General features: G+C 41.5%; 4 protein-coding genes across 8 annotated transcripts; all 4 read right to left on the bottom strand.

The window, feature by feature from the left end:
- Positions 1–327: 327 nt before the first annotated feature.
- Positions 328–3,160, bottom strand: LOC115690720 (uncharacterized). The gene is made up of 4 exons (XM_056314949.1): positions 3,012–3,160; positions 1,499–2,337; positions 1,340–1,413; positions 328–917 (listed from the first exon to the last, which is right to left on the bottom strand). Exons 1-4 carry the CDS (start codon positions 3,072–3,074, stop codon positions 778–780), a joined length of 1,116 nt encoding a protein of 371 aa, XP_056170924.1. The 5' UTR covers positions 3,075–3,160; the 3' UTR covers positions 328–777.
- Positions 3,161–5,575: 2,415 nt separating this feature from the next.
- Positions 5,576–6,520, bottom strand: LOC115692266 (basic leucine zipper 43-like). Its single transcript, XM_030619071.2, has one exon. It carries the CDS (start codon positions 6,398–6,400, stop codon positions 5,783–5,785), a length of 618 nt encoding a protein of 205 aa, XP_030474931.2. The 5' UTR covers positions 6,401–6,520; the 3' UTR covers positions 5,576–5,782.
- Positions 6,521–9,927: 3,407 nt separating this feature from the next.
- Positions 9,928–17,864, bottom strand: LOC115694236 (serine protease SPPA, chloroplastic). Of its 5 annotated transcripts, none has more exons than XM_056314790.1 (14): positions 17,361–17,864; positions 16,143–16,326; positions 15,131–15,268; positions 14,813–14,926; positions 14,335–14,505; positions 14,148–14,251; positions 13,632–13,699; positions 13,222–13,391; positions 12,405–12,474; positions 11,353–11,543; positions 11,118–11,223; positions 10,862–10,949; positions 10,627–10,770; positions 9,928–10,458 (listed from the first exon to the last, which is right to left on the bottom strand). In XM_056314790.1, exons 1-14 carry the CDS (start codon positions 17,838–17,840, stop codon positions 10,228–10,230), a joined length of 2,259 nt encoding a protein of 752 aa, XP_056170765.1. In that variant the 5' UTR covers positions 17,841–17,864; the 3' UTR covers positions 9,928–10,227. The 5 variants fall into 5 exon arrangements, with proteins under 5 accessions (XP_056170765.1, XP_056170766.1, XP_056170767.1 ...); XM_056314791.1 differs by having other exon boundaries at positions 11,353–11,507; XM_056314792.1 differs by lacking the exon at positions 14,813–14,926.
- A 383-nt stretch (positions 17,865–18,247) lies between these two features.
- LOC115690677 (uncharacterized) lies at positions 18,248–21,836 on the bottom strand. Its single transcript, XM_030617115.2, has 6 exons — positions 21,374–21,836; positions 20,922–21,035; positions 19,887–19,967; positions 19,236–19,408; positions 18,978–19,074; positions 18,248–18,610 (listed from the first exon to the last, which is right to left on the bottom strand). The coding sequence occupies exons 1-6, from the start codon at positions 21,656–21,658 to the stop codon at positions 18,500–18,502; spliced, it is 861 nt and encodes a 286-aa protein (XP_030472975.1). The 5' UTR covers positions 21,659–21,836; the 3' UTR covers positions 18,248–18,499.
- Positions 21,837–25,115: the final 3,279 nt, after the last annotated feature.

Genomic DNA, 25,115 nt, shown 5'->3' with positions numbered 1-25,115 from the left:
CGAATGCAAAGCCTAAGGGGTCACATATCACTTGAGTGGTGCCATCGATCGATTACACCACGCCAATCGCGTGATTGGTACATAAAATGATTTCTCACTTTGACGGGCAGAATTGAATCTCTGTTTAGAGCACCGTTTGACTTTCGAGCCACAAATCCCTATGTACGAGTATGATAGATATACCCACCGAATCCAATCAGATCGATAGTGATCAGATGAAAACAAAGAGAACTGGCGACCTCGTGTCCACACGCCTTGCGAAACCATCATTTCCGAGCGGTATACTTTCGTGATGTTTCCCCTTTGGAATCAAGGCCATGTTAGGAATTATAACATGAATAAGAGTTCTGAATGATCTACTATATGCTCAATTTAGTTTAGAGATTTACAGAATCCTGAACTTTCGCTCCTTGAATGCCTATCGACGCCTATGTCCATTTCTCACTTTCCTAAACTCTAGCATTGTGCTGGCACTCCTACCCAGCCATCCAGGCAGCCCCCCAACTAGACAATAATACAGAAGAAAAATTATCAACCCGTACAAAATCTGTGCATAAGTCCAAAATTGAGTTTCCTGGCAAGTCACTGCACATGGCTTGTACATAGCTTGAAAATAGCAGTTACCAATCAACCCTCACAAAAACAGCCATGCAGAGCCACCAGAGACGTTTTCCCCATCAAAAACCTGTGCTAAATCCCTATAAACTAAAAAGAAAGAGCCGTCTTCTTCCCGACTTTGCCCTCTTAAATAATAAAAAAATACAGTGACCATCATCCTTACCTTCTGCTAGTCATGTTCTTCCACTTATCCTTGAGATCAGTTGGTGTACGAGTTGGCTCAAAAACACGACGGCCATATTCCAGAATCTTCCTCCAAGGAATATTCTTGTTCACGTTGCTCAAGAATGCCCGCACTCCTTCCTGCAGCACAGGATACCGTATGAGATCAAAAATATAAAATCGCGAGACCAATCACTTTCCGTTATCTTTAGCTCGTCAAAAGCATACCAATCAGTGAACGACCACATCACAAAGGAGCAAATATTCCAGCAACAATCTGCTGGAGGCAATAGTTCAATTAATTAGAAATGGAGTCCTAGAGTTCTTGGTAAAAATACTTTGCTTATGCAAACGTAATGCAAGGATCTTATCAGCTAGTTATTTAGATTCACCGTAAAGATAATCTACAGGATTTGATAAATCCTTATATCTTTACGAAAGTTGAAAATTGATTTTATAAAAGAAGATTGAAGATTTATAGCTATCCCTGAAGGAACTGCATGCAACTTTATCCTTGCAAATGATGCAAATAAAGAAAAGAACTCATGACAAGAACGACTTTCCTTTAGCATCTCCTCCTCTTCAGGTGACCATAATCTTCTACGCTTTAGATTGTGAAGGGGCAGCTTCGCTCTGCATTTACAACAGCCATCTTCATAAGTCCAGTTCTCTACTATGGTAGAAATATACCAAATTTTTTTAAGACTATCTTACATACAATTCACTGGGGGACCGTTGCTGTTGCCTCAACTTTTCAGCAGGAGTGGCTTCCTTCATTTTGTCTCTAGAATCTTTCTGCTTAGAGATGCCTAATTGGAAGGAAACTTTTCTTAGTGGAACAACCTTCTCTGGTTGTGCCTTGTCCCGAGGCACTACAATTGGACGTCTACTGTTCATAGAAACAGGCTGAGTTTCAAAATCATGTACTTCATTTCCTGTACAGATCACATCAGTGACAAAATCCCCTTTAGTTGAAGATACTGTAGTATCCCCTGATTGGAGCTTGCCTTGTTGTCGATTCTTTATTAGACCTTGACTTCCACAGACACTCTTATTGCGATCAGATTTCTCTTTTCGATTCTCATCGTCATGGACATTTTCCTGTCCTGGACATGGAAATACATTGGAGTCTTTTCCATTGTCTCTTCCTTTTTTCTGCTCCTCATCAGCTACCCCGGTAGTAAGGAAAGCAGACAAAGTCTTCTTGGTCCACTCAACTCTTCCCCTCAATGTACAAAGCTTAGTCACCGCTCTTTTGTATGAACAATAAGGGCAATAATAGTTTTCCGCTCTTCTAAGTTCAGTTTCAATGCTCAAGCACTTCTTATGATAGGCAATTGGGCAGCCAGGCTCAGAACAGCCTAGCAACTGGCCACCTTTACCGCATTTTAAGCAACTCTGCTTCACCAGCAAATGAATGTCCACGCTTCCTTGACCAGAAACATTTCGCGAACCTCCGGGTCGGGATCTCTCGACAGGAATCTCCACGGCATGTTGCTCGCCGCCATCATTACAGTCACTCGCACCATGCACATTGCTGTCTTTGCCACCAACACCCTGTGGACAACAGGAACTTTGTTGACTAAGTAATACGCCATTCATAAAATCAATCAGGTGAATAACATCCATCAGCTAAAGATAAGTCGCTGATCGAAACAATCACGAGATTCTGAATAACAAGCACAACCAGTTCGCTATCCCCACGACAGAAATCTCCCAGTAAATTGTCACGACCAATCGAAATGCGAAAAAAGGTTCGATTTTCATCTCTGCCTCGAGTTTACTCAAGCAACCCAACTAAGAAAAGCCGATTCATTTCCTCATAATGGCGAGAAAAGGTTAGATTTTTATCTCTGCCTCGAGTTTACACGAGCAACCCAACTAAGAAAAGCCGACTCGTTCCTCATAATGGCGTGGATCGCCTCGAGATAGCACGGCCTTGCATCCGCTTTGGTCCTCAGACTCATGACAGTGACAAATACTAACAGTACCCATCAAACCCACGATGCTGCCGCGCCCCAGTCGTCGTCATCGTAAACCGCTATTCACCCATCCACTACATTGGCCTTCCACTTCGAAAATTCAAGACATTGCAATGGATACCGCGCACCCAACAAAGAAGGGGCCTACGAGAAGCCGCGAAAACTAACAACCCCGGGGGAAAAGGGCGAGGCTGTCCTCTAGATCTAGGGCACGCAGCACGAATTGCACACGAGAGAGAGACCAATAACCTGATTCAGCGAAGGAGACGGCGACGTCCTGGAGGTACCTCTCCGACTCTTCTTCGTTCTCATTTCCTGGCGAACTCCGACCGAGCAGAAGAATCGATCAGCTTCCAGGAGGAGCGTCTCCTTCGTCTCTCTTTCGGAACACTGGGCGCTGGGATTCAGACATGGCCACGGGCCGGTTTCGGCCCGGAACCGGCCCGTGGCCTACGGGCCCGGTTCCGGTTCCAACAATTTTGGAACCGGCCGGGAACCGCCGGTTCCAAAAAAAAAAAACTGCAGATAAGTGGAGAAACTCTTTTTTTCCCCAAATTTGATTACAATGTACATTTTGATTACATTTTATATTGAATAATTCATTATTTCATAATTTGATAATTCATTATTTTTTTATTTCATAATTTATTTTTTAATTTTTTACCGGCCGGTTCCGAATCGGTTCATACATGGTCACGAACCGGAACCGCCGGTTCCGAACCGTGGCCATGTCTAGCTGGGATATCATGAAAAGCCAAACTAATTCACGTACGATAAATTTTGTCCAAAAGTGATTTTTGTACGAGTTGAATTGTTCATGTGTACAATGTCCGAATGATCAACTGACAAGTACTTATTTAAAGAAGAAGTCAAGGGAAAAATGGGGGACTTTTTTTTGTAACTTGGAATATTTACTGGCCAAGGGGAATATCTTGATAAATCTTTGGACATGAAAATTAACTAATTACTAGAATGAGCTCGCCAAGAAGAAAATGACCTTTTTGTATAGCATATTTGAATGAAAAGATTCTCTTACATGTTATCCATTTTATCAAAATTGAAAATCACAAAACGCGTAAATAAACAGTAGATACATAAGGTGCGCATGATAACCATTCTGTTTTTCTATTTTTTATTTCTCTATTCCTGGGAACAAGTTTGGAACAGAAATTCATTTGGCAATACAAATTTTTTTTATTTTTTTTGAAAAAAAAAATTAATCCAAAAATAGGTTTGGAACAAAAATGAGAAATAAAATTTTCCACTTTTCTATTTTTGGAAAAGCTCTTCTCATCACTCACCCTCATCTCCTGCCACCGCCCGTCGATGAATGAAAAGAGTGTAAGAGGAGAAATTTTATGTCGTTATTAAATGCATATCTCTATTCAGAAACTCGTTCAAGAAACCAAAAATCTATTCCATAAACAAGAATGTTTATCATTCATGCCCATAGTCGCTTAAGCAGTTTCGTAGCTGGAGTTAAGTTGTGGACTCGGTAGACAGAAGTGAATATGGCCGTCAACGTTTGAGCCGGACACCATGAAAAATTCAAAAACTAATTGAACAAAATTTCTTATGCGTGAGGATGGTACTAATCTTTCATAAATCTAGAAAAAAACGAATTTAACCTAGAAGTTGATGCTCATATTGACTATTGAGAATTCCTCAAACATTAACAATGATCAGATGACTACAATCGAAATGCTCCCATTGAATCTTATTCCTAGTGACTGTTTAGATAAAAGCATGAAATACGACAATCCCACCTTTTTTCCCTGTTTCTCTTTCTTTTTCAGCACTATGCTGAACTTTCTTGCTCCTGCAGTGTGGGCACTCTGAGTATCAAAACACATGAATTCTCGCTCGATATTTGCAATTTTTTTTCTGACAGAACTGATCTAATGCTTGTCTTTAGTCGCTAAGTTTCTCATGCAATAATTGGTACAACCAATTCTACATATTTGACATCCTTCTCTTCTTGCATACACAAGCGTCAAAATTTGATTTCTAGCCACTAGTTCAGTGGTAAGGTCCACATTGCTCAAACAGTTTCGTAGCTAGAGTTGAGTTGTGGACTCGGTACACTGAAGTCCTTAACGTGTGAGCCGGACACTGTGAAAAATTCAGAACTAATTGAACATAATTTCTTATGTGTGTGAAAATTACTTGAGATCTCTCCCCAGAAGGAAGCATAATAAGAATGGACAAGGCACTGGTATATCTTTCTAAATTGAGTGCCAAACTCTATTAATCAATGCACCCGGAAATTATTCTGTTTCCCATAAATGCTAAAACTCCATGAATGCACGAGTAAGAATTTTGGTCTTTGCTTATCTTAAAGCTCTTGTATTGTTCGATCGAGTTAGCTATCCGATGCGGTAAACTCAGAACTTAATATTTGCCGTGTTAATCTAGTTAGCCTTTTAACATGGGAAAAGCTTCTCTTTTTTTTTGGACTAATTATACATAATCTAGGAGTCCTTGTGGAAAAGAGCCTATCCCAGATTTTCATGTGGAAATCGGGTGATTATACCATATCTTCAGACTTCCCCTGCATGCAAACCAAATTAAGAAGAAAGTTTATCGGTAGTTTCTTATGGAGAAACATCGGAATAAGAATATCAAAGATGCATGAGCTACAAACTATCTTTCTTCTCAGTTACATGAGTTTGGAAGGACATCATGAGATGTGATGCATGAATCGAATCCAATTATGAGGGAGATTAACTCGTCCGAATTGGTGTAAACATGATCTCCGAAAGAGAGAAATCAAACCCTGATCAATGAGAGCAGACACTAAAGAGAAGAAGACATATCGACAAACTCTAAACTTAATATTTTCAATTTGTTCATTCAAGCAAGTGCAGCACATCTTGCAAGCCGTGCATACGATAATAGCCAACAGAAAGTACTATTTGGGATTGAAGAGCCATTATTGCAGTTAGTGCTCTCTCTGTACTTTCGTCTGTATAACTTTTTTACCAAGTCTGATACAGCTTGTCCGTGTGCCAACGCACCGATCACTTCGATGCCTCGGTCTTAAGAATGCAAGCAACTTCTTCCGCGTTCCTGAAGGGGGTCAACAGTTCCGTCGCAACGGCCTGGAGCGAAGAGACCTTCTCTTTGAGCCGACCATTCTCTTGGAGGATCTGGCTATTGCTCTCCAAAAGGCTAATGATTTTGTCGGCGAGCTTGCTGTTGGCGCCTCGGAGCTGGTCCGCTTGCATTTGGAGCTCTTCGATCTGCTTCTTCTTCCTCAGCCGCGACCTCCGCGCGGACGCCCGGTTCGATATCATCCTTCTCAGCTTCTTCTCACGGACGACGTTACTGACAAGGTCAAAGTGATGGCGATGATTCATGAAATCTTCGCCGGCCTCATCAAAGGCGGCGGAGTTGTCGCGGAGAGATGGGTTTGGAGAGAGCTCGCCAGTGACGTGGGGACTGGTGAAGAAACCGCCGAAGGGGATCGACGACATGGTGAAATCAGGAGGCGAGATTTTAGGGTCTGCATGGAGGGCGCTGAAGGGGAAATGCGGTGGTTTTTGTTGTGGAGGGAAATGGAGGAGAGTATGAGCAGTGTTTGGCTGAGCGAGGCTGGAGTTTTTCACTCCACTTAACTGAGTTAGCTCCATCTCCATACACAGATCGAGAGAAAGAGAGGGAACGAGAGGAGGAGAGTATTGGGAGGGCAAGAGGTTTTTTATAGGACTAATGAACTAAGAAGAAGATGTCCAGGTCTTTGAATCAAGCATTAGGTTGGAGCTTTTATGTCCAACAGTCCAAAATGTGCAATGCACACCAAACCAAACTATGCTTAATGCACAAATTGCCCATCAGTTAATTCACTACAATTTCAGGGTGCGGGGCTACCTTCATTTATGTTTCTTTGACAAAAGTGGTAAACACAATCTGATGAGATCAAAGCCAGATGTAATTTGGTAATGAAAATGACGAGGCAAGTAATTAATAGTTAGAGGACCCTCTCCATAATCGCGATTAGTTCTACTTAACTTACAAGTTTTACAAGCAACCAAACTCGATATGTCGCGTTGACAAAAATTGTAAAGATAATGTGATGAGATCAAAGCCAGATGTAACTTAGTAATGAAAATAAATAGCCAAGTACTTAATAGGCTAGGTTACCAACTCCATAATCGCGATTAGCTCTACTTATCTCACAAATTTTACAAGCAACGGAATTCAAAAGCTTCGAAAAAGAGGTTGTCATTTCATAGTCCGTCCATATGCTTTACGCATTTGAAAAAGTGGGCCTCGCAAAATGCGGTGAAAAGAGACCCGGGAATATTAGCCATCCCAATATGGCAAGTAGGACGATGCTCGACAACGACCAATGGCCAAGAATAGACCTACACAAATAAGTAGAGGTGATGTAATTCGAAGAATCAAAAAGACCCGTATTAATTAGGGTTGATATTTCGATACCGAAAATCACATATTGGCAAGATAGCATAGTGATTTTGAAGTGTTTACCGGAAATTTTAGTAAGCAAATCTTATCGGTTGAGCACTTAAAAAGGGTTTCCAGAGCTGGCGATGCGACAATAAGTCGCATTTCAGCTTGGATGGATGGTCGGTGGTGCAAGCTTGCACGCAACCGGCTGGGACTCTGGAATTGGCATGATATAGAAATCGTCGACATTAAACAAATTCTAAGACTGGTGCCTGCTATGGAGAGAGGATTAGCCCATTTAAGGCACGCCCAAAAGAACACCAGCTAGCATCCAACTTTTTGCCCATGAAACAACTAAGCAATATCTACGTTCATAGTTTAGAGCTAAACCATGTCGCGTCATATCTTAGAAGGAATTTCCTGAGCAAAAACCAGAGCTCTTCTTGAAAGGGAAAATCAAAAGTTTGCAGCTCACCCCACTTCTTCCCATTCAAACCCCTAAACCCCAACACGAAGGGACAAAGTTACCCAATTTCCGCACTAGATCCGTCCCCATTTCTCTGATCTTCATCTACGGCGGCCCGGCCTTGCTTCTTGGGATCGTGACGGTGGCATTGTTAACGCTTTCTTTCAACAGGAACAACCGCGATATCGGGGGCCAGCCAGCGATGCCCAAACGGCCAGGCAAGGCAGCGACGGCGACGGAAGTGGAGGCGGCGGCCCCGTGGTGGGGATAGTTGTGATCATGGCCGGTGATGAAAACCCCACTCACCTGGAAAAACCTGCACCGTCTCGTCAACCGGCCAGTGAGCACTTGTGATGCCGATCGGCAACTTTGGCCGGTTTCTAGTTCCGGCTTCCTGGGGGACAACATAATTTGTATGTAAATTCAGTTTTCCGGCCAAATGCTGGCCAAATTCGTTCATTGTGCCAAAAAAAAATGATGGAAACAGAAATTGTTAAAGTTAAGGACATAACCAAATTGTCGGATGAGAGTAGATGAACCGAAACGAATTCGTAACTTAATCAGAGAAAAATTAATAAATCATTAAAGTTGGTAATTTCTAACAAAAAGTTAGGTAAATTTAAGGCATTATTAAGACAAGTCAAAGCTTTGTGAACAATAAGAAAAGTTGGCGACTTAAGAAAAGCCAAATAAAGTCTGTAAGTAAATCAAACAGGAGGAGTTGTAACGTAATTTATTGGAAAAAAAAAATTCGTGACTCACGCTAAATATAGGTTGTTAATATAGAAAGGAGTTAGTCTTAAGAGATTGCTAACAAAGCAAATAAAATTTGATAATTCCATAGAAAATTTCGAAAAATTAAAAATAATTATAACGTTACTGAGTAGTTCAAATGAAAATTGGTAAGTCACTTCGCTTTAGGTTGGCAGTTTCGTATAAAAATTAGTAAAATCAAAGCCTTAATTATTTCCGCAATTAAAAGTTGGTAAGTTAGTACAGAAATTGGTAATTTACAAACTAAAAGAACAAAAAAGTTAATGATTTCATAAAAGTTTTGGTAAGTCACTAACAACGGAAGAAGGATATTATAAGTGTCAAAAATTGTGTATAGCGCTCACTTTAGTTCCAAAAGTTTTCGTCGGATCACTGAAGTATCAACTGCGAGAAATTCCAGCCAAAGTACGTGACTTTTATAATTAAAAAAAGTGACGTGGCGTATTTTTTAAAACACAGTCTACATGAACGTAAAAAACGACATCGTTTTTTCTCCTCGAGCGCCGAGACGACAGCACAGCAGGAGTTGCCAAACTCGGGAGCGAGAGAGGGGGGTCTTCTGTACCGAGAAACCGCCGTTGAATGTCGCTCCGGCGGTGGGCTCGCCACCGCTAGTGTGGTGCTTCCAATGGATTATCCCAAGGTGGAGAAAGCCTGAAATTTCCAGAGGAGGGGAGGTGTTTGATTTGATGTAGAGCCCCGACGGAGCGGGGACAAAAATAAATGCATGAGGCGGTGTTGCTGGATAACATGAGTTCGCTGACCAAGAAGAAAAGTCGTGGTTGAAGGACAAGGACAGGATTAGGGTCCCCATCGTCTCCGACAAGGACGGCCAAAAGCCCCTTGAGCTCGTCGTCGCGCCTCCGATTGACGCGCCGGGTCGCCCCGGCGGTGACCGCCACTACCGAGAGGGCCGTCAAGAAGCCGCTCCCCAACGGAGATCTGTATATCGGGAGCTTCTCGAGTACTTTTGGGGGGCGAACCAAAACAAATGCTCGAATTGGCCGGTTAGGGTTTTTCAAATTTGGGTTTTCTTTCGATTTGAAGATTTAAAGGTTATTATTTAGGGGAAATCCGCCAAACGACGTTTTTATTATTATTGACATACTGATTGGACCTCCGGCGACCCACATCGAATTTCCGGACGATCAAAGCGGGGTTGACACTTAAAAAATGATCACTTAAATGATCCAAAAGAAACTTTTAGTACCAAAAGTGAGCGTCGTATACAATTTTTGACACTTGTAGTGTCCTTCTCCCCATTAACAACCATCATTCTTCTACCAACAGATTCCTGACACATACTAACACTAATTCGAATTTTCCGACATGGAAAAACGATTCGTATTTTCAGACACGGGACACAAATCTATGAAGCTCTCCCTTGCATGCTTCGAAAGTTTAATCCACTGCGTAACGCAACGAGTTTAGGACTTTTTTAGGACAATTTTCTCTATGGCAACATAATGCCAAGTATCATGCCACATGATGAGCACATAGCTAAAGATAAGTGTCACGTGGGCAATAAATGATCGATCATTCTCGCAGCTCCGGCTTTTGAATATATATAATCAATAGGCACTTTCTTTTAAATAGAAGCTTACTAATGATATCATCACCGATCCTTATTCCGTCTCTATATGCTTTGAACAGGCTTGAGATGTTGATATCACGTGAGGCCGCTCCACGTTGCGGAGCCGGGGCAGCAGTGCCGTGCGTTTCTGTAGCGAATGTCATGCCGTCCCGCCCCCGCTGCACCGAGCGAGGCTGCTGTGTACTTCTGGCGGAACCGCGAGACTGGTTGGAGCTTACGCTCTAGAGAGAACTCAGATAATCTTTTATCATGGTCAAGATTGGATTTGCGAACGAAGCGCCCTCTAGCCCCTCGTATAATATTCCGTCCATCCGGGCCTGAACGCCCTCAGCAAACGTCAATTCTCGAAGCAATTCCTTCATCGCGGTGTCGACCCCGACAAGAGAGCTTCCTACCCCACTCAATATTTCGGGGAGCGAAGGAGATGGCCTCGACAGCTCGACAAGTGTGACCTGCGCCCGAGATAAATGATCAAACTTAGCAGCTACTCTGTTACAAAACAAGTTTCTGTTTGTTCTTTAGATTTCTGTAAGTATTGGAGATGCTCGAAACAAATATTTTCGAGATCAACAGAAAAACTATTCGAAGCTCAAGGAAAATTATCATGATGATCAACCGACCTTATTAGTTTGTGGTATATTGGCCTTCTCTTTCGCAATCGCAATAGCCCGAGAAAATCCGCCGATTGCATCAACCAAACCTCGCGAAGCAGCATCATTGCCTGTCCATACTCTCCCTTGGGCAACCTCCTCCATCTTATCAACCTGTGGGGAAATATAACAATTACAATTCCATTAAGTAGCAGGTGTATATCAGGCGGGTTCTATAGATGAACCCCAGATGTTGCTTCCGTACCGGCATTGATCGCGAGAAAGCCGCCTTATCACGAAACATTTTGTATGCATTATCTGCCATCTTGGCAAATAGCTCTGCCTCATCTGGCCTGCAATCATTTAGAACAAACCAGAAAAAGTGCAGGACAAATGGTTACATTGGAACATGTCATCACATAAAATCCAAATGTGAAGACGGCACTCAAAAGTCCCAGCACAGTTATCAAGATATCTTCCTTAATTTACACTTCAAAGTACCGTGCGACAACGCCTCTCACCTAAAAGGTCGTTGCTCAGCTGCAAGGAGCTCAGCATATTTTCCCCTTGAGATGATCTCCTTATTGAAGCCTATTTTTTCGTACAGATTCCCCAGGTTAAGCTTCCCTGAAAGGAGAAAAATGGCACACTCAACCACTTTAGAAACTCCATGAAGCTATGAAAAACCAAAGGAAAAGCAGTAGCATGACAACAACTATTGCAATGTATGAGACTACAAAGAGATGCTAGGTTCACCTGAAACAACTCCAATAGAGCCAGTTAAGGTAAGACTTTCTGCAACAATGGTCGGTGTTCCCATTGCCATGTAATATCCTCCACTTGCTGCCACATCAACCATTGATGCAATAACAGGCTTTGATTCAGCCAGTAGCCTAATCTCCCTCCACATTCTGCTCATCATAAGCATCATGAAACACCCACTTAAGCTACGAATAGAAAAAAAGCAGAAGGAAAGAGTAATACGTTTCAATATGACAGTTAAAGATGAGATTTTCCACCGCATGGAAATGACACGCAAATCACTTAGGGCACAAGACTTTACTGATGCCAAATGCATCTTTTGAGCTATCCCACCAGCTTCAAATTTCAACTCCATAAGTGGAGTAACTAGAGAGAGATGGGTAGTTTCTTAATCTTATGGCGCAATGTCAACCATGTCAAAAGCGCATGACTTTGCACTGGCATTACTCTGATTCCAGATAGAGAAGAAGAGCTTTTACATGCCACAGACTATAGAACTTCCTTAGCAAAAAAAATATTTTGAAATAGCTAAATAAAAGGGATAAGTGGAGAAACTAGAGTTTGTTTTGACCGGTAGTCATTGAGAACTTGAGATTTTTAAAAAGGCCCCAATTAGGTCTTAAACTCACCGCTGATGGAATCCAGGCGTTGGATATCATACAACCCAGATGACCAAAGTATTCCACGTTGGTGCCACGTTAAAATTTTGGCACTAGAAATGAATCGACAACAAGCTCAAGATCAAATTAGGGCATTTATAAGATCTTAAGTCCTCAATTGATCAAAAAGAAAAACTAAGTACTTAATTAACCAGGGGCCAGAACTTTTTAGTCTTGTTCTACACTATCCCCCTATTAAACTATAAACACCACAGTGAAAGCAAGATATGATTATCACGATTCATTACAATTACATCCATAGAAAACTAAGACGTTCATATAGCTTGATTTCTCGCTAATATACGCTTTTATGTTTTAAAAGTATCAAGAGCGGCTCACCAGAAAAGACAGTTGAACAATGTTCAGGTGACATATAGCAGCACTTACAAGTCTGAGGCTAGAGCATCGCCACCAGGGCTGTCAATTCGGATTATAGCAGCTTTAAATTTTTTTGACTCTACAGAAAGGAAAGATATAATGTTTAAAGACAGATGCGATGAAAAAGAAGGTGCAATAAACGATAATTCTCGATGTGCCATAAAAGAAAAGGAAATAATAACAATATGGGAACACTTTGAGATGAGCTATCAGCCTATGCTTTAGAGGGAGGGCTTTCGAATTGGCTTTTCATCTAAAAGATTGACCATCTTACTTTCTAGATGCATGTGGACTAACGAAGGGAACAGTGTAGTCCGCCCCTAAATTTGCTTGCTTCCACCTCTACTTACTCAAAGTTTACTAGAATTATGAAGCAGGAAAAAAAAAGCCAAAATTATATAATCAGCTGATTCATGAAGGCATTTTGAAAGATTCTTTTTGCCGGAGGTTGTAGAATAATAAAACATTTCAACAGTTGAATTAGAGTTTGATCTAATACTTGATGGTTCAAGGGATGCTAAAAATTTAATTATACATCATTTTTGCACTTAAGCATCAGGACAGATTTGCTCACTAGCAGGAGATGGCAATACTAGAGATTCCGCATAAAAGAAATACAAGGACTACACTAGACATTCATATCTTCTTCATAAGTTGCTCCAGCTTACTATTAAAACACCGCTTCATAACTAGGCAAACAGAATGCCACTTCATAACCATATCTATGGAAGTTGACAACCACAGAGCTTTGGCATTACTACACCAAAGAAACAAATGCCACCCAGTATTCTTATAACTGTTTTCTGAGCTCGCAAAGAAATCTCACCTCTCACAACCCGAATTTTTTCAATGATTTGCTCTGCTATCACACCGGAAGAACTGGGAAGGCTCGTTGGACTTTTCACGCGACTTATAGCACCAGAGGCTCGTATTACAGCTATTAAGTCCTTACCACCAGATAAACCAAGGGTCCATTTGCGAACTCTTGAGTACCTCCTGTAGTACCACAAGAAAAGGACCATTAACATGAGATGGTAACATTTAATTTCCGAAACTGTTATTTTTTTGTTCCCAGATCGGCAGAGGGTAGAACACTTGTTTCTGAAACTTTACATTCCTTTTAAAACCATACTTGCTCATATGCTAGAAAACTTCAGATCACATGTGACCAGTAACAAGGGGAAAATGATTCCATACAAACTGAACAGAGACTTCCTTGGACCAACTGTGGACTACCTATAATCAACCAACGGAAGATTCTTATCCATCTGCACTCCAAGTTTTCCTTTCAGCATTGTTATCACCTGCAATGTGTCTACACATTAGTAAAAAATAAGTATTAGTGTAAAAATAATCTAAGATGAGACAGGAATTCTACCTAGTAAAGGATAACATAAGAATATGAGCAGGCATGGACAATGAAGACAAACAATAGGACACCAAGGAGCTCCCTACTAGTAAGCTCCAGCATGTTGCTTTTGATCACATACAATTATTTTATGGAAGCAAGTAAGAAGAATGAAATTTCCTAAAAGAAATTTTTACACCTTTGCTTTTGATAAACAAGAGGCATCTCTGACTGCCACGAATAATAATAGAAACTCATATTCACAGATGCAAGCATGGAATTTCCGACCACCCACGTATTTATGTATATTAGTATGACAAAATCATTAACAGTATATGCCTTGGCAGGTTTTACTAAATGCTTTCTTCTGAGCATCCCACCACAATAAGAGTAGAGTGAAGCACCTCATCATCATAGCGCGTGTCAGTTATGAAGCCCTCTTTTTTTAGCCGTTCTACATGAAAAACTCCTTCATTTATGAAGTTCTCAATATCTTCTCTTTTCTTCCCTGTTTGAAACAGAAGAGCCTTAGAAATATTTCGCAAGTACAAATTGGAAGATCAAGCCCATGTGATGTTAAAGCTACGACACCTTTTGTTGAAGAAACTTCATCTATCCAACTGCCGTATATGTTATCCAGTATGGTCGTCAACATCTCACAATTTTCTTCAGACATGGATTTTCGCATGAGTTGATCCCCAGCACTTTTATATTTACCAATCCTTTCAACTTGTGGTTCAATTCCCACTTTATCAAATAAACCTGAGAGAGAGAGAGAGAGAGAGAGAGAGAATAAGCTTCCAGAAGATAAATGATCCATGCCACTTGCCGACAGCTGACGGTTTAAAGAAAGACTCCGGCAAAGTTACTTTTAAGTTCCTATCCAATTTTTTTCTGCCGGCATGCTTAAGCTATGCATCAAAGCTGCAAGTCATCCACTGATTACAATCATATAAACGAGAAAATGTGCATGCCACATGCTTTTGATGTATGCTTGTCTTCTCAAGACCCCAAGACAAACCAACCTAAAGACAGAATTGACAAAAGGATTTTGGTAAGAACTTCAAACATCTAGGCAGATGCTGCAAATGGTTCGCATATAACCTCATCCCCCTCCCCACTCCCCCCGACCTCATCAAAAGAAGAGAAAGAATAACAACTACAATAACAAGTATCAAGGAACCTGCAGAATTCTGAGCATGTCATGACCCTCCCCTTTCAAAAAAAGCAACAAAAAAAGTTCTGTCAACTGGAGGAAAAGAAAAGTACTGGAATCCTAATAGCATCGAAGCATACAAGTCTGAGAAATAAGCATCCAAGCTACAATTGTCAGTCAGCTGTCAGATAAAGCACATTAAGGTTTAAAGGTCTTGGAAAATCAATTTACCTCTTACAAAGGAAGCTTGAACTGTCAGGCCATACAAAGAAAAATAAGCACTTGGAGGGGCATACAACTCTTCACAGGCACAAGCAAGGTAATACTCTTTTTCTCGACATGTAGGGACGTACCCCACAATGAACTTACCTATAAAATCATAATAAAGCTCTATCATAAACAAAGTAAAGAACAACAGTTAGTATATGAACAATGGCAGGATAAATCTTAAAGGCAAAAGCCAAATGCGCAATTAAAGCGGCGGTATGCTTCAGTTTAAAGGAACCTACTATCGCATCATATTTGGTGAAAGTAAATTCTGACTGCAGGAATCTTGAATCAGATTTATTTGATTTGGGATTACTCACACCACAAGGGATAACATATGTGCACACTTATCCCCAAGCGCATATGTACTAGAGTTAGGCAGTAAGACTGACTGTTACACCACAAACATGTTAACTAGAGAAGAAAAGCTGAAGAAGAGCGCTTTTGAGCTGTGTTAGGTTTGATAAAACTTTCCAGAAAATTCAGTATATCATAAGCGAGCCATATTCCAGAGAAGAAGATGATGGAGTACAATAGTCTATTGATCAAGCAAAAGGGCTGTGGCCTCATCAATAGTGAATAACCCAGTCTTGTTATCCCAAAGACTCCCTCATTTTCAAAGTGCAACAATATATTAAAGTAAACTCATACCATATAAGTAACTCTTAATAAGTTCACACCACCAGTTGGAAACTCACACCATTAAGTAACTCTTCATAAGCTCATCAAAAAGTTTCACGGAGAAATACACCAGAGTAAACCATGGCGGCTTAATCAAAGTTAAGGCATTTTGATTTACTGAGTTTAAGGTGAAAACACCAAGATCACATAGTAACCAGCTTATTTAATCTGGCATATCGCGTGCATGCATGTACCATATTCATCTGTCTTACAAGCATGAGGGTTCTAGGAACAGCGAGCCACTTTATAGTATGTATATGTCTACCCAAATTCAAGAAGTAAGCACATTCTTTACCTGATTTCTTGAAATTCAGGATATGTCTCCGAATTTCTTCGACTTTACCCCATCCACAGTTCAATGAGTCAATATGGAGGTAAATACCAGAGATACGAGGATCGTATGCTGCTTTTATAAAATTCTCGCAAATCTGAGGAAGGGAGAGTCCTGAAGAGAAACGGCTCTTTAGCTGATCAGATATCTGAACAATAAGGAAAACACGAGAAGTTTCAACTCCAATGAGAGGTATACATGATGAGTCAGATAATGGATTCATATAACATGATCTTAAGCAAGTTTGCGGCGATAATAAATATGCATTTTTCACTTTGTCAAAATCTTACGGGCAGGGCCGCAGGTAACAAATGCACAGGCTTTTTTACTGCAGTCATATATCATTGTAAAATTGAATTAGCTACCCTCTCGCGAGACAAATAAGAAACACAACATTAATATAAGCAAAGGGTTTTTGTTTGCACACTCAGTAGCAAACTCTCGAGCAATAGACATTACATTGAAAAACATGAGAGTAAAATTAAAGCCTATCCAAATTTTTAGCTTGTGCAATTGGAAGAACCACCTCATTATCAGAAAACCGCTTCTCCACTGGTTCTCTATCATGCATCTTGTAAGTGGGCAGATTTTTTAACATGTCTCACTCCTCTTCTTGTATCTATAAGTAGTTGTCGCATCTGAAGATGAAACTACCGTATTGAGAGGACCGAAAAAGAAAAAGAGTTTTCGACGCCGTTCCAAAGATTTTGTAACATTGCAAATCGTTTTCATGAATCATGAGTTTTAATGTGTAATTTATATGTATTATGGGGTATTTCAGTAATTATGTTTCGATCTGTACCCTATCGTAATTAGTCACATATCATACGACCCTAATTGGGGTTGAGTCACCGTTAACAATGTGTGTCGATATTTTCTCTCTGACTGTATACATCAACACAGAGTAAAACCCAAAACTCAAAAGTGACATCTGGTTTACCGTAAAGCCTACCTCTAACATGGCAAACACCCAGTTTTTTCTTGTCTTTTTTCAGCGACGATGAAGCTACACCTAAGTATCCTGCTACCCAATATGTATATGCCAAACCCCGCATGTACGGCAAGATCTTATGTAATTTTTATGTGCTGACAGGCGTTAAGTACTCAAATCCAAACGTATGATAGAGAGATGAAGAACTGTTCTCAAACACACCAAAAGTATCGTTCGTCAAGTGACCGAACCTGGCCGCGCAATTTCATAGTCAAGACACTGCCCTTCTTCACGCGCTCCCAGGGGAAAGCAACGAGCATTTTGAGCTTGACCCCGAATTTCTTCCACGCCCCGAACTCCTCGAACTCGAACTCCCCGCTGGGGTAGTCCCCGTCTTTCTTGGCGCGCGATTCCTGTTCCTTCTGGGTTTCTTGTTCCTGTTCCGGTTTCTGGGTCTCGGCCGCCGGCGCGGAATCATCGAACGCTCGGACGGAGAAGCTCCTGCGATGGGCGGCGGGGGGAACGAAACCCGAAGGACGGGTAAGAGAAAGATTGGCCCTCGACAGCGAAGGAGGGGTGCGGAGGAGAGGGACGGATTTCGCGTGGAGAGAGGAGAGAAGAGGAAGACGTGGGGCGCGCGTCTTGGATAGGAGGAGGATTGTTGCAGAGAAGCTCTTGCGGTGGGCTTGGACTGTGGACGTTATCTGCGGCGTGTGAAGAAGCTTCGACATCTCTCTCTCTCTCTCTCTCTCTCTCTCTCTCTCTCTCTCTCTCTGCGTATCCCGTGTGTTCTGTTTTCGGTCGGCGAAGTCTCTAAGCATGGCGGAGGGAAAACCAGCAAGTAAGGAAGAGGAAGTCGGAGCGACAAGGTGGACTTTGCGCCACGTCATCCTTAAAAGGTCGCTGACGTGTCATATCCGCATGCTCACGTGCAAGCACGGCGTCAAGTAAAAGAATATCGGGTGCATATATATTGACCGTAAGATTGGGAGTACTCGCGAGACAGATGAAATGACCTCTTCTAAATTTCTCTCTTTCACTCACTTTGCTTGCAAAGTGTTCTTGTGAAAGGATTTTGTCCAATTATCTTTCCATTTGAAACAAAGTGATCCAAGAGCAGCATCAATGCAAACCGACATAAACACTGTCGAAACTTCTGCCTCATTTGGGAAACTATACGTATATTTGACAATGTCTGTCCAAACACAGAAAAAAGAGACAGAAGAAAAGGAGACGAGAGCTCATATTGCACTGGAGGAAGAGTAATCTATACAACTGGATGTTGCTTCGCTATACAGTTCTACCATAAAAATAGTCTACAAGAAACTCAATCGGAGCAAAGACACGCCTCAATGCCGGATCCATCTCAAGAAGAGAAGACATCTGGAAATCAGAAGGCATCGGAGTCATCCCCCAGAGTGGAGAGTGAGAATGGCGCGATGGCCACATTGAACGTCGGTGACTTTACCTTGTCAACGTGTTTCATCTCAAAGTCACCTTCCTGCAGAACGGAAAAGGAAAAAGCGGATGAGGTTCAAACGTTTGTGCCTCAGACCGACAAATGTATACCACTCTACACAAACGTTCGCAAACCACAACATAGATTTGGAGATAACAGTGACCCCAACCACCTTACATGTTAAACTGTGGATTCTTGTATATAAATGTCATTTCCACCAGTAAACATCTTGGTCGAATGCTTACTTCTGGACCATTTTTCTACATCCAACTTCACTCAAAATATTTACATGGTGCAACTGCAAATTGTTTGACAAACGAAGAAAATACCCAAGCACGCACGCATGTATGTATATGCTTCAATTCCAATCAGAACGTAAGCTCAATTGTTCTAAGTGAGAAAGTCTTACCATTCTTCCACTGGGCGTGCAGAGTGGGCATGCAGATGAGTACTCAAAACTAGTCCTGGGAAGCATAACGGGTTGTTCGCCTATAACTCCAATTCCCCTGAAATAAAAGGACACAATAAGTCCGACACATACTTCCTTGTTGCAAGAAATCAAAATAACAAGTCACAGTCTCACATTTCCTGCCTCAATAACATGAAGAACAAAATACTACAAGCATATATATGTATAGATAGAGAGAGAGAGAGAGAGAGAGATCACCATAAGTTATCGACTTTGCCATTGGCATCAGTTATGATCCAGTGTCTTCTAAGAAGTTGAACTGGTCGATCTGAATTATTGGTAATTCTGATCCTATACGCAAAAAAGTACTGCCCTTTGGAAGGCTGACTCCGCCCCTCAATGTACACACTCCTGACTTGAACCCTGATACCCTGAAATAATAAGGACTTTGCTTTAGATCAATGAACCATCAGGTACGGAAAAAATGGACAGGACAACGCTGGCAACAAAGAACAACAGGCTGCAAAAACTCTTCCTAAAGAGAACTCCCGCAACTTCGATGGCTAACATTCTGAGGATCTTGAACAGAACATTTCAGTAATTTCCACAAATTGGTTGCTAAAAGGGCTGTATTTGATACTGACTGGTGACTCCTACAAGCATTTCTAAGTGCTCATCATGTAACTGTAGGTAATTACCAGTTTCCAAAAGATGTCCCAGAAAATTTAAATTACAAGATACAAAACGTTCATAACATCATACTAAATATAACCGGCACACTAATGGAGTTTTACTATGCATACGAAACAGATTCATGAACCAGACTAGAATCATCAGTCAATTCATAGTAACATTTTACTTTGTAAAAGCCCATCTAATTGTAGCAGCAAAAACATATAAAGTGTATACCAAGGTTGTTGCATCGCTTGCACATTTCAAGAGTGAATGGGGTGCAATTTCTTTCAGCTCGTTGTGATATTTAGCTGCGTCCTGAAAGAAAAGACATATCAGAAGGTTAAGAGAGATGGTTGGCACAAGTCCAACATCATTGCTAAAGTCAGCAACCAGTGAAAATAAGGTGAGGATAACACAATAATCATCAACAAAGTCAGCTTGATCCTCTCACAGAGATAGAACATAAGTGTTGGACATTCCTTTGACAAAAACTAACAAAATAATGCTCCAATCTGTATACATACACTTACGTATGTATGGAGTTCTACATCTGAAGAAAAGCAGCTGGAGTTTAGGGATTTCAACTGGGGTTGTCACTAACGAATGGCTATGTCATGTAGGATCATGATGGAATTTGCACGAAGCAGGAACAATGGTCATATCAAAACTTTACTAAATCTTGCATCAGATGTTTGACCCTCTAAGCATTTTCACGTCTTGCAGATCTTGTTTGCTTCGTATACATGACAAGGATGAATGTGTAAACTACTATAACATATGAATGCATCCAACTCCGTCAAAAAGAAAAGAATAGGAAAAAGGGAAGAGAAGATTCAAGCATAAAGGGCACAGCATTCGAACTCTGGACCTCAAAATACATTAGAAATGGGCAACTAAATGAGGTAAACATGGAGATTTGGGCATTTAATGCCCAAGCATAGCACAACAGTAGTCAGGCTAACCATGACGGAAACAAACATACTAAACCTCCCAAGATAAAGTTATGACTACCTTAACAGGCGACATTTACCACTAGCAGCTGACCCAAAAGGGGTCGAGGCACTAGAAAGAAATCGAAGTGAAATTTCCAATTAGAGGCAGGATACCATGGTAAAGATCAACACGGGGCAGTTCGTCGTCACATGGATTGTTTTAGACAAAAGGAATTGAAAATTCACATAGTGCATACTGAAGCCTGATCTGGTGACATAGAATGCCGCAGCAAAAATGAAGATAAAGATTAAGCTGGGGAGATAGAATTTCAAGTACCTCAAACCTCTCATCAGTGATTGCGTCCTTCATTAACCTCCGCAGGCGGAGAACCGGCTCCTCCTCCTCAAACAACTTCAATGAATCACGAATTCGAGCAGCTTCCTTATAATCCTAAAGCACATAAACCATAATTTATCTATCTGCCAATACTTATCACCGTATCCAAATATAATCAAATCCTCCTTTGAGGTACGAAGCACACAACCATCCTAAAAGAGACCGACATCATTAAAATCCCCGTGGCTACGAATTCAGATTAGCCATCACAAGCTACGAACGAATATCCATTCTTTCATGCGCAAATTCACCGACTCGTATAAACGAGCAAATGGTGCGACGGCGCAAATGCATATATATCTCCACCGTCCCCCCCGAAACAGGGCTCCGGACCGTACAAATTCATACACTGAGCAAGCCAACGGACGGGAGAGGAGGATTCGAACCATCACCTCGGACTTGGCGGCGACCTCCATTTGCTGCTTCAGCAGCGCGTAAGTCTGACTCCGCGTCAGGAACGAGCTGGCGCTGGAGCTCTTGCCCTCCCCGCCCCCTCCTCCCGCGCCGCCGCTCCCCTCCGAGGAAGAAGCAGCGGCGACGATCCTGCAATTCCTCGGGAACTCCCGGCAGCTCAGCCGCTCCCTCCTCGGGCTCGCCTGGGGCGGCGGGAAGCACCTCCGCGCCGCCGTCGCCGCATTGGCGTCGCTGCCGAAAGCCTTCAGGCTCAGCGAATGCATTCCTCGCTCGTCTCGGTCCGCTCTAGCTCCGACGTCACCGAGAAGACGACGGCGACGGCGACGGCTTCGGCGACGGAGATTCTCGGGAAATCATTTTCCGGGAAAATCGCGATCGCAGCGAGACATTCTCGGGAATCGAGGGAGAGCGTGCGCGTCGTTCCGATTATCTTCTCGTCTCGGATGTCAGCGGACTTTTTCCCCAGCTTTGATGTCCGCCACAGCGTTCGGGGATTATCCCCGAGAAGTGGGAAATTACCGTAAAGCCCTTGCGTGATGCCGGGGGAATGGGGGGATTGGTGAGGGGGTACTTTGGGGATAGAGAGAATTAATGGGGGAATTGAATTTTTGCCGCTGTTCGTGGTCTGCACTTTTTGCGCGCTGCGTACGAGGCACAGGCGATTCCTGCTTCTTCTTATGGAAGAGGAACGCGCCACGTGTCGAGGCACTGTTCGAGGATGACGTGGCTTGAATTTTTTTTTTTGGTGGCGTCCATTAAATAGCTAATTGAAATAATGCACATGCAGCCGCCACCCAAATAAATGCCCGATTTGTTCAAGTGGGATGACCTGACCCGTTGGCGAAGCAATGCCGATTCGATGCGGTTGCCAGGTTTTTGGCATTTTCTAATGGTACCGTTCAGAGAAAATATAGCATCATCTAGAAAACAGTAAATGAGATAGAGTTGGTCGACAGAACCAATTATGCTTAATTCCTCTTATGCTCTCATCCTCTGTAGATTTATACATCAGCCACGAAAGAACATTTGCTATCGATATGAAAAGATAGAAGGGGCGGGTCTCCACGGTCCTCGTGAAGGTCAAAGATATTGCGTTGCGTTGGTTCCGTTTGCTTTCACGTCGAATGAAACGGTAGACGCGCATTGCATGATTCAAAGAAGACCCATCGCTTGCAGAAACCCATTTTTAACATACACTTCCTCGAGAAATCCCACTCGACTCTATCGTATCGTAAGTTTTCTACATATATAGTTTCGAGACGGTCTGAAACTTCTTTTTCCCTCTTCTTATTCTTAACTGGTGTAAAACCTCATGAACAATCCGAATGTTGTCTTGAATTTGCCTGTCACTCGCAAAGACACTTTGTTCAGTAGCAATTATCTCAGAAAGCCAGCGTTTCAGCACGTTAGCCTATCAATTTTGAAATAGTGTTATAGCTAAAATTACAAAGGCCGATGGATCTAAAACTGGCTTGTGCTTTCTCGATTTTGCACTCTTAGGATGAGTGAAATACGTGTCCTGTTAATCGGGGGGGTCAAAAGTACCAGACTCAAAGAAGCTGTTCACCTGCCGGAACAAGTCAAGCTACACATATCCTCCTAGTACCTGTGATAGAATTGCCCCATTTCAAGCCATCAGGGCTTTTGGAGCTTTGAGTGATCCCATTTGAAAAACAGCATCTTTCACCTCTTTTAACGTTACGGGAGCCTTACCAAGCTTTCATTCGTCCCGTCATTTACTGGGCAAGGGGCATTGATTCAATATTTTGGTTTGAAATCCCTCGGTCCCATCGATTCATAAAGGGATCGGGGTAGAAACTCGACGTCTGAAAACCAAACCTCATCGCTCCACCCTCCGGCTGGGACTAAAAGGCGAGTTCGAAAAATTGAGACGCCGTTTCACGCGATCCGCCGTGATCTCCTTGTTCTTTGTTTCCCGTCAAGAAAATCACGGTGTGGGGCCCCTATAAGAGCCATTATGACAATTCCAGCTTAAAGATCCCCGTTATCTTCCACAATGGCTTCTCAATGCAAGCCACCAAAGCCCAGTATTTGCTCTCTTTCACTATCTGAACGGGGGGTATCAAGTAACTCCATATCATCTAAGAAAGAGTGGGAGCGAGAACCTTTTTGGTCATACAGATCGAACCCTCTTTGTTTCTTGGGATAAGTACACTAGAAGTCCTAAAACTTATCACGAGAGTGCAATTGAGTCCTAAAACTTTCAAAAAGTACAAACAAGTCCTAAAACTTGTCATGAAAGTGCATTTGAGTCCTAAAACTTGTCACGAAAGTGCAAATAAGTCCTAAAACTTGTCACGAAAGTACAAACAAGTCCTAAAACTTTCAAAAAGTACAATCAGTGGAAGGACTTGATTGAACCAATTTGACAAGTTTTAGGACTTGTTTCACTTTCGTGACAAGTTTTAGGACTTATTTGCACTTTCGTGACAAGTTTTAGGACTTTGAATGCACTTATCCCTTGTTTCTTTATCCCTCGAGACTTAGGGCGCGCATGGAATCCATTCGGAGCGAAGTGCGCTCCGTACCGTCCCGAATGCAATGCGTTTGTTAAAATAATTTTGGAATGCGTTCTGAGCAATTTTTGCATTCCGGAATAAAAACGCGTTTGGTAAAACTTCATTCTTTTTTTGCTCTAGAATGAATTTTTGCTTCCGGAATGAGTTTTGGCAAAAGAGAAGCTACTTTTTGTAGCTTTTCTATTCCGAATGCATTCTAGCCCAAATTTCCTTTTTACAAGAAATAAAAATTTCAAAAAATGAAAAAATCAAAAATTTCAAAATTTCACAAAATGGCTTAGAATACTGGCCATCCACTTTGAGTGAAATTTAAATTTTTGAGATCTAAAAAAATAAAAAATCAAAAACTTCAAAACTTCACATAATAGCTTAGAATACTGTGGCCATCCACTTTGAGTGAAATTTAAATTTTTGAGGTGCCCAAAAAAAATCAAAAATTTCAAAACTTCACAAAATGGCTTAAAATACTTGTCCACCTACTTTGAGTGAAATTTAAATTTTTTGAGGTGCCCAAAAAAAAGAAAAATAATAAAAAATTTCAAAACTTCAAAGAATGGCTTAGAATATCTGTAGCCACCCATTTTGAGTAAAATTTAAATTTTTTGAGGTGCCCAAAAAAATAAAAAAATTTAAAAAATTTAAAAAATAAAAAAATTCAAAACTTCACAAAATGGCTTAGAATACCTGTGGCCACCCACTTTGAGTGAAATTTAAAATTTTTTAGGTGCCAAAAAAAAATTTAAAAAAATCAAAAAATTCAAAACTTTACTGAATGGCTTATAATACATGTGGCTACTCACTTTGAGTAAAATTTAAATTTTTTTAGGTGCAAAAAAAATCAACAAATCAAAATAGATTTCATTCGAAATCAATTTAAGCGAGAATTAGTCATGTTTTACCAAACAGTTTCTCCTCCGAAATCAATTTCTAACAAAATTAAAAATCAATTTACGCGAAGAATTTGATTTACGGAGCGGAATGGTTACCATTCGCACCCTTAATCGCTTTCTTGCATTTTTTGTTTCCCGCCCTCGGGGCGTATCGGTATTAGGGAACTCTAATAGCAGCAGCCGAGTCCCTTTTCCCACTCAAAAAATGCCGGATTCGTACAAAAGAAAAATTGGATAAGTGCACTAGAAGTCGTAAAACTCGTCATGCGGGTACAATCGAGTTCTAAAAC

The sequence above is a fragment of the Syzygium oleosum genome, unplaced genomic scaffold, assembly GCF_021117445.2.
Source record: "Syzygium oleosum isolate NSW1041296 unplaced genomic scaffold, Sole_v2.1 Sole_v2.09, whole genome shotgun sequence".
In the NCBI taxonomy this organism is placed as follows: domain Eukaryota; kingdom Viridiplantae; phylum Streptophyta; class Magnoliopsida; order Myrtales; family Myrtaceae; genus Syzygium; species Syzygium oleosum.
The sequence above is the reverse complement of the archived record's forward strand: the minus strand, read 5'-3'. Positions and strand labels throughout refer to the sequence as shown.